Source organism: Saprolegnia parasitica, assembly GCF_000151545.1.
Source record: "Saprolegnia parasitica CBS 223.65 unplaced genomic scaffold supercont2.150, whole genome shotgun sequence".
In the NCBI taxonomy this organism is placed as follows: Eukaryota; Oomycota; class Saprolegniomycetes; order Saprolegniales; family Saprolegniaceae; genus Saprolegnia; species Saprolegnia parasitica.
The window spans coordinates 21,357-29,313 of NW_012156544.1; the positions used below are offsets into that span (position 1 = coordinate 21,357).

A 7,957-nucleotide genomic window follows, 5' to 3' on the forward strand; every position below is an offset into this window, starting at 1 on the left:
GATTACGTCTACACGGCGCCGTACGCCGACGCGATCGTCCACGCCGACGATAAGATCTTCGTCTTGATCAACCAGGCTGCCATGCACCGCGTCGCCAACACGCTCCAGCGGCGGTTCCGCGCCCGCCGCGCCACCACGGTGTAGCATTTCTGGTGGCATGAATTTTGGAATGCAGAATGTGAACAGTGTCTTGGTAGTACAGTGGATCGTACAGCAAGGTCACACATATTGGTCTCGGGTACACGGAGTCGTTCACAAAATAGACGAGAGAGAGGAAAGCTACAAGCATGGCAGAGGAGCCTTTCTGACGGTGTTGTCCATGTACGTCGGGTCGTCCAGATTTGTACGACCCCCCAAGATCGCAACATTGGCCAATCAGCGTCGGCGGGCGCTGGCCATCGTCCATTTGAAAAAATGATGATTGTGAGCGAACACGTGGACCTGCCGACGCCGACGGGCGTCATGCGGACGTATGTCCATCGCCCGACGGACGCGTCGACGCGGTACCCGACGATCCTCCTCTTCTCCGAGATCTTCCAGCAGACCGGGCCCATCGAGCGCACGGCGCGCTACGTCGCGGGCCATGGCTACGTCGTGCTCGTGCAGGAAGTGTTCCACGAGCTCAACCCGATTGGCACGATTCTCGCGTACGACGACGCTGGCAAGGACAAGGGCAACGCAGACAAGAGCGCCAAGCTTGTGACCACGTACGACAGCGACAATGCGGCGGCGATCGCGTGGGCCAAGACGCAGCCGTGGTGCAGCGGCGCGTTCGGCTCGATGGGCTTTTGCCTCGGCGGTCACTTGGCCTTCCGCGCGGCACAGCAGCCCGATGTGCTCGCGACTGCGTGCATGTACGCGACGGACCTCCACACGCAGGTCATTCCGTCGACGCCCGGCACACACAGCATGGACCCGGCGCGCCTCGCGCTCATCACCGGCGAGCTCATGTTTGTATTTGGGCGCCAGGACCCGCACGTGCCGCAAGCCGGTCGCACGCACATTTACGACAAGCTCAACGCAGCGGCCAAGAACTTTACGTGGCACGAGGTCAACGGCCCGCACGCGTTCATGCGCGACGAGGGCGACCGCTTCGACCCGCAGCTCACGAGCCTCGTGTACAGCATGATCTTTGACCTCTTTCGCCGCCGTCTCCACAAGACCGCATCCTTGTAATGGAATCCATGAAAAAGGTGTTCTATTGTTATAACTGGACTTGGGACGCTACGACGTCTCGTCGTCCACAAGATCAAAGTCGTCGTCATCGTCGTCGTCGTGCGAGTCGCTCATGTCGAGCTGCGTCAGGTGATGCTCAAACGTGTCGACGCTGCGCTGGAGCAAGTCGACGGACGAGCCCATGAGAAATGTCAAGAGCGCGTCCGGCGCATTCCCAAGGTTCGGAAAGAGCTCGTCCGGTGCCGCCTCGAGCTTCTCCTTCTCGGTCGCAATGCGCGACCGCTCTTCCATGATAAACTTGAAGGTATCTTCGGCCGACGAGAACTTGTCCGTGCTCTGCATGAAGCGGTCGACGGAAGACGACACCAGGTGCTGCCACTCGTTACCTGGCCCGGCGGTCGCCGTCGTCTGGAAGAGCGCCGGCGTCGCAAACAACGATGCAGGCGCAGCGGCCGCTGGCTTGGGCGCGCCGAAGAGCGGGCTGGCGGCGAAGAGCGGGTTCGTCGCGGCCGGTCGGCTGCTGCCGCTGCTACTGCTGCTGCTGGCGGTGCTTGTTGACTTTTGGAAGAGTGGATTGCTCGAGGTCGACGACGACTTTTGAAAAAGGGGGTTCTTGGACGGCGACGAGGTTTGAAAAAGGGGGTTTGTGCTCGGCGTCTTGTCAAAAAGCGGGTTTCCACTCGGCGACTTTTCAAAAAGAGGGTTTTTTGCTGGCGCCGTGTCGAAAAGAGGGTTCTTGGGCGTTGTCTGGAAGAGCGGGTTGGGCGTCGTGGTCGTTGTCTGGAAGAGAGGGTTGACGCCCTTGACGACGGGCGGAATCGGATCGGGCACGAGCTGCACCATCGACGGCGTAAAGCCTGGCGTCTCGAGGAGCGTCGCGTTCGCGGCCGACGCGAAGAGCGGGCTCTTGTCCGTCGAGTACATAAAGTGGTTGATCGCTTTCCACACGAGCTCTTCGTGGCTGCCCGGCTCGACCTGGAGGCTCGATGGCGGCGGCGGCGCCTTTTTTGCGTACGGCTCGAGCTGCTTCCGGCGCTCCTTCTTGGCCCTCTTGAGCTTGGGGAAGGTCTTGCACTTGGGCTGCGGCGTGCGCACGATCATGTCGAGCAAGCCTGGCACACCACGCACAAAGCTCGCATGCGTATACGTCTCGACATCGTTCGCCTCGCTTTCCCAGTGGAAGCCATGATCGAGCAGCTGCTGGTGGAAGGCCGCGAGCTTCCCGCGAAAGTACTTGGGCAGGACGGTCGCATCGAGCCGCTCGCGGTCGAGGATCGAGAACTTGGTGCCATCCTCGTTCCACGCAATGATCTCGGGGCTCTCGTGGTCCAGGAGCAAGTACAGCTTGCGCACGAAGCCGCTCGCGATGTTGCTGCCCGCCATCCTCAGGAAGTCTGGCAATGGCACCATGCCAGCCTTGGCACGGTATCCGGCACGTTCCGGATAACAAGGCCCTTGCGACCAACAGAATGATGGTCAGACGGAGGCGCACGTGATTGGTCCAAAAATGGTGTTGACCAGCATTCGGGTATCGGCGACTTGATTTGCTGGCTTCTACTTCGTTAGCTTGGAGAAGAGGTTGGAGCTTGGAGAAGCGGCGACTCATTGCGGGTAACGTCTTCTCGCCCCTAGTATCAGCGTTATAGCACTGGTCATGAAATCCCACTTGGTTTTATTCACATTGTCTGCCAATCAAAGAATCCAGCACAAGTGTTGATTACAGTGCTTACGCTGCCATGGTGCTTGCGTCCTTCTCGCACAATCCTCTGTGGTGCTCCCCAGAATGGGTCGATGCTGCTTTTCGATATCAAGGGAAATCTCGTGTTAAATAGCAGGGTTCTCAAATCGGGACATTGGACAGTACGGGACAGACTACAAGCAAGGTGGCGACGTCGCCTTAGACGCAGACGACCGAATGGCCGTTGAGCAATTGCCACGCGTCGGGCTGCGTCTCGAAGCTGGTGTGCTTCTGAAAGAGCGGGTTGGTCGCTGTATGGCTCGTTTCGGATGATTGCAGACAGACGGCAGCCAGCGCCGACCAGAGTTCGTCGCCGCCCCGGGACGCTGTCGTGGTCGTGGTGCATGTACCGTAGGGGTGGTGGCGCGTCTTTGTGGCCTTGGAGAGGACCTTGCCGCTCGCTCGTTTCTTGGGCGCGAACGGCATGGGGCAGTCGCGGGAGAGGTCGCTGTGGCTGAAGCTCAATTCGTCACTGCAGTCAAAGCCGTGCTGACACAGAAGCGCGCGGAACTCGCAAAGCGTCCGGAGGCGAAAATACGTGGGCACGATGTTGGCCTCGAAGCGAGGCGCGTCGTGCACGGCAACGTGCTTTCCGCAGTCGCTCCATGCGACGATGCTTGGGCTCTCTTGGCTCAGGACGCGGTGGAGCTTCCGGAGGAGGCAGCTCGTGCTACTCGTGCTACTCATGGAGCTTGTACTGAGCATGTTGAAAAGTGGTCGGGACAGCCGCCGCCTCTGGCTCGATTCAGTTGGGCCATTTCACGAGTGATGGTCTGCGGCAGCTCTACACTTGCTGACTCTATACCATGGCTATCGAGAGTGCTGGTCAAGTGAATATTGCAAATGCCGGATACATTATCCGGAGACTCACCGGCTTTTCACGAACGTTCGCGCTGGCGCCACAGAACGTTCGGTGCCACATGACAACGTTAACACGATGGAGAAGTACTAAGATCTTATTTATTATAATAGTTGGTGGCGCCTGATCGCGCAAGCACCTGAGCCTTGCATCAACCTCTTCTGCGCCCGATGGAACTACACCTAGACGGTTCTTGTGGCCCGTGCCGTGTCAATGATGGTGGTGCGAGATGCGTCGTTGCTCTTCTTTCATGCCGTCCCACGCACCGCGACTGGCTACCCGATGACGACGCTACGCTGTCCGCTCGACGACGACCTTGCCACCATTCTATTGTTCAGGAGCCCTCAGGACGCGTGGTGCCCATGATATGATGCCCTGCGCGTCATAGCAGAGACCAAGCTGTCTTTGCGGCTGTTGTCGCTTCCGCTGCAAATGGGCGGACGGGTACAACTAAGTATACCAGTACCAGTACCGGGTACTCCTACCACCCTGCCTTTCTACAGTCGATAACTAAGATTTTATGTCAGTTACAAGCATCAGGGTTAGGGTTTCAGAGAGAAACTACTCCGCAGTCGACCCCAAAAGCAACGAAAAAGCTTTGTGTTTTCGATACAAGATGTCGACAAAAGAGCTCCTTATTGGCTTTTTCGCGTTTTTAATGTATACATAATACACGCATCTGCTGGTGTTTTACATGCACGTGCAGTCCTTTTGCTTCTTGCCGTCCGGGACGTTGGGGCTCTGGCGCTGAAACAGCCGGTCGCCAAAGCTGCGCATACGCTTGGGCGGCGTCGTCGCGCCGTGGGTAGGAGCCGCCGGTGCGCTATGGAGCGACGAGCGCAGCGGCTCGTCTGGGAGAACGTGGGGCTCACTCTGCGTCGAGGCCCGGACGCTGTCCGAGCGATCTTCGAGCGAGAGACCAAACGAGAGGTTGATCGGCGGTGGCAGAGCGTCGATGGGCTTTGCCGACGGCTCCATGCTGGCGGGCACTTCATCCATGCCATTCGGCGACGGCAATTCAATTGAGCTGCTCCGCGAGCTCTCTTCGCGCAACGTGCGTCGCGCCTTCATGAGCTTGGCGCCAAACTTGATCTTGAGCTTCGTCTATCATATACATCAACCATAAACCATCGCAAAAATCCCATGTGTCCAGGTATAAGAATACCATGAGGATAAAGTTGTTAACGGGCGTGAACGCGAGGCTGATTTCTTCCGGCGACACCTCGACGATGGACGCGCGCTCGTGGTGCACCGCCGCCGCGAGCCACGGATGCTGTAGCAGCTCCGAGAGCGAAATGCGCGTCGACGGGTCCTTGTCCAAGAGGCGCGTGAGGACTTCGTCGCAGAGCGGGTCGCTGCCGGTGGAGGGCAGCACAAGGGGATCTTCACGAATCGACTGCATAATGGCGAGGGCGCCGCCCTCAAGGTGCTCCTTCGTAGCCCCAAACGGCAGCGTTCCGTGCAGCATCGCATACGCCGTGACGCCGAGAGCCCACACGTCGACCTTGAACGGGTCGAAGGCCGCACCGACCGTGCACTCGGGGGCGAGGTAGTGATACGTGCCCTCCGTGTTCTTGAGCTCCGTCGCCATGTCGTCGTCGGTAAACATGTGCGCAACGCCAAAGTCGCTGAGCTTGTAGCTCGTCTTGTCGTTCGTCATGAGAACGTTCTACGCGCATGCTCAGCCAGCATCGTCGCAGCGAATGGAAGTCTACCTCGGGCTTGATATCGCGGTGGCAAATTTGGTTCAAGTGCACTACGCATCGTTCGGTGTCAAGCGAGAAGACGGGCATGGCATTGTACAGTATTCGAGCGCCAGAGCCATGTCCACGACGCATGCTTGGACAATCGCCATCGGCGCTTGGCCTTGCGAGCCAATGTACTTGTAGCGCATGGTCGTCGGGTCCCAGTCCATGACCTGGCCACCGGTGACAAGCTCAAGCACGAGGAACATCTTGTCTTGGGTCTCGGCGTCAATCACCTACACGACGCGTTGGCACATGGATGCATCAATACGCCTGATAGGCATGTACTTCGTGCAGATGCGTGAGGTTGGGATGGCGCAGCTTCTTCATGATCGCAATCTCCTTTTGCACCTTTTGGAAGGCGTTGGACGCAACCATGCGTCCGTCGACCTTCTTGAACTCGCGCTTGCGCTTTAGGAACGACTTGTTGAGGATCTTCATGGCCTGCGCGGATGTAAAGCACATGCAAGCAGAGCGGTCGTACATATTGCGTCGTGACGCCCCCCGCCGTCTTCTCGCACAGGTACACCTTGGAGTACGCGCCTTCGCCGAGGAGCGCGCCGATCGTGTAGTCGTTGACCTGCTCCGGCGCGCCCGAGTCGCTCTCCTGGACGTCAGCGGTAGCCGTCTCCTTGACCTCCAGCTCGGCGCCGCTGCTTGTCGCCTTCACATACCGCATGTCAACTGACCCCGTCGGTTCCATTTCCATGTTTCCAAACCCAATCGCAAATGGCAGCTCCCTCTGAAAAGACATACACTGCCGCCAGTCGTTCCGGTTGACCGCGATGACATCTGTTTATAGAGGTTTTCGGGCCCCGCACGTGATCATGCACGGGTCGCGTGGGCAGAAATTTCACGCGCAGCGAGACGCGAGCCGAAGCGCAAGCCACAAAAATTGGAGCTCATTGACGACCCGGCACGTCGCGTTCTTGGCGCTGCTGGGCTGCGATCGATTCAGATCTGGCATCTGGCAAGATCCACCCAGATCTGAGTCGCGCAGCCGCCCAGTCCAAGGTCCGACGCCCGTCTTTGCTTGGTCTCGCGGCGCGGCGTGGTGCCAGTTCTTCCCGCGGACTTCGCCCAGTCGCTCGCTCGCTGCGCACTGAGTACGTGCTGGAGTACGTGGCAGCGTCTGACAGGCCGACGGAATGTAGGTCGCCGAATGTAGGTGTTTCCCGCAGACAGGGAGTGGCGTGCGTGCGAGTCGGTCGCGTCCAATGCCCGAGCCGACGCTGGACCCGGTGCTGCGGAAGCGGCTCTACATACGCTACAAGCAGCGCGCGTACCGGCAGAAGATCGTGTCCGAGATCGAGGCGCTGCAGGCCGAAGCGGCTATCCTCGAGCGCCACGTCGCGCGCTTGACCGCGAAGAAGCAGCGCCTGAGCTGGAAAGACGTCGCATTAGGCCTCCACGACGACGTGGTCATTGCGCGCCGCTCGACGACGATGCTGCAGGCCAAGCGCAAGGCGTATCTAGATATCGTCACCGCCATGACCAAATGGATTGCCATCCAAAAAGGGATCCAGGTATGTACGTGCACAGGTTCGCAGGCGGCATGCTCGGTCCTAGACGCCGCCATCGCTTCGACCAACGTGGCGCAACGTTACACTGGTCAGCAATGCCACGTCGCGCAAGTTGGGCTTTGACTGGATCACGAAGAACGTGCATTTTCACACGGACAAGATGCTCGAGACGTTTGGCTTTCCGTCGCCGCGAGCGCCGCAGTCGGTGCTCGACTTTTACGTCGACACGGCCGACGCCGAGTGCTTGCAGTATGTGCTGCGCTGCCAGCAGGACCTTCCGATCCCGATCGAGTACGTCGTGCCGGCGATCCGAGACAACGTCGTCTCGTTTCTGATTGGCGCGCTCTGGGACTATGAAGGGCGCGAGATGCAAGAAAAAGTCGCCGAGCCGCTCGACATGGAGGTATTCGTGATATGCATCACGGCACGCTGAAAGCCTCTCTACCGAGTAGCTGCTGCAAGAACCGACCGATCGGATGCGCTACACCCGCAACGTGCTCTCGAAAGACGAGTCCATCTACTACCTCACGCGCGAGTTCCCTTCTCATAACCGGGTCACGTTTGTGGGCCAAAACATCCATGAGGACGAGCTCTTGCCCAAGAGCCAGCGCCAATGCAACCGCAACTTTTGGTTCGTCCTCGACCGCCTCGGGCCCGCGATGACGCGCCTCCGTGTGCTCTACACCACGTCGCATTACTTTACAGCCCATGGGTACGTCTCGCTCGACGACGAAGCGCGCTATTGGGGCTGCGACCTCTCGACGACGCCGGACGCCAAGAAGGCAGCGGTGTTCCATCGCTATGCCACGGATGTGGGCACCGAGTTTGCGCGGCTTGGCGCCCAGCAGATCGCCCGCGGCTTCGGCGGTTGATTGATACGTTGATACAAAACGACGACGGTTACCATGACGTGGCA

The 7,957-nt window shown here is 59.1% G+C and overlaps 5 protein-coding genes across 5 annotated transcripts; 2 read left to right on the forward strand and 3 right to left on the reverse strand.

Annotated features, from left to right (window-relative positions):
* Window positions 1-380: 380 nt before the first annotated feature.
* SPRG_14761 (hypothetical protein) lies at window positions 381-1,189 on the forward strand. The gene has a single exon (XM_012354208.1). It carries the CDS (start codon window positions 415-417, stop codon window positions 1,174-1,176), a length of 762 nt encoding a protein of 253 aa, XP_012209598.1. The 5' UTR covers window positions 381-414; the 3' UTR covers window positions 1,177-1,189.
* A 15-nt stretch (window positions 1,190-1,204) lies between these two features.
* On the reverse strand, window positions 1,205-2,559 carry SPRG_14762 (hypothetical protein; the record flags this gene model as incomplete). The annotated part of the gene is made up of 1 exon (XM_012354209.1): window positions 1,205-2,559. One exon carries the CDS (start codon window positions 2,557-2,559, stop codon window positions 1,225-1,227), a length of 1,335 nt encoding a protein of 444 aa, XP_012209599.1. The 3' UTR covers window positions 1,205-1,224.
* Window positions 2,560-2,891: 332 nt separating this feature from the next.
* Window positions 2,892-3,644, reverse strand: SPRG_14763 (hypothetical protein). Its single transcript, XM_012354210.1, has one exon. The coding sequence runs from the start codon at window positions 3,617-3,619 to the stop codon at window positions 3,074-3,076; it is 546 nt and encodes a 181-aa protein (XP_012209600.1). The 5' UTR covers window positions 3,620-3,644; the 3' UTR covers window positions 2,892-3,073.
* Window positions 3,645-4,442: 798 nt separating this feature from the next.
* On the reverse strand, window positions 4,443-6,237 carry SPRG_14764 (serine/threonine protein kinase). Its single transcript, XM_012354211.1, has 6 exons — window positions 6,003-6,237; window positions 5,807-5,962; window positions 5,577-5,754; window positions 5,489-5,529; window positions 4,939-5,442; window positions 4,443-4,877 (listed from the first exon to the last, which is right to left on the reverse strand). Exons 1-6 carry the CDS (start codon window positions 6,225-6,227, stop codon window positions 4,464-4,466), a joined length of 1,518 nt encoding a protein of 505 aa, XP_012209601.1. The 5' UTR covers window positions 6,228-6,237; the 3' UTR covers window positions 4,443-4,463.
* A 438-nt stretch (window positions 6,238-6,675) lies between these two features.
* SPRG_14765 (hypothetical protein) lies at window positions 6,676-7,913 on the forward strand (the record flags this gene model as incomplete). Its single annotated transcript, XM_012354212.1, has 3 exons — window positions 6,676-7,044; window positions 7,088-7,444; window positions 7,494-7,913. Exons 1-3 carry the CDS (start codon window positions 6,736-6,738, stop codon window positions 7,911-7,913), a joined length of 1,086 nt encoding a protein of 361 aa, XP_012209602.1. The 5' UTR covers window positions 6,676-6,735.
* Window positions 7,914-7,957: the final 44 nt, after the last annotated feature.

What these genes read in the sequence shown, in the direction of transcription:
- SPRG_14761 (XM_012354208.1), top strand. Translation starts at nt 415, where the DNA reads ATGATGATTGTGAGCGAACACGTGGACCTGCCGACGCCGACGGGCGTC.
- SPRG_14764 (XM_012354211.1), bottom strand. Translation starts at nt 6,227, where the DNA reads ATGGAAATGGAACCGACGGGGTCAGTTGACATGCGGTATGTGAAGGCG. An exon ending in GGGGCGTCACGACGCAATAT is followed by an intron (nt 5,963 to 6,002) that starts GTACGACCGCTC and finishes ACATCCGCGCAG; the next exon opens with GCCATGAAGATCCTCAACAA. An exon ending in ACCTCACGCATCTGCACGAA is followed by an intron (nt 5,755 to 5,806) that starts GTACATGCCTAT and finishes CGCGTCGTGTAG; the next exon opens with GTGATTGACGCCGAGACCCA.
- SPRG_14763 (XM_012354210.1), bottom strand. Translation starts at nt 3,619, where the DNA reads ATGCTCAGTACAAGCTCCATGAGTAGCACGAGTAGCACGAGCTGCCTC.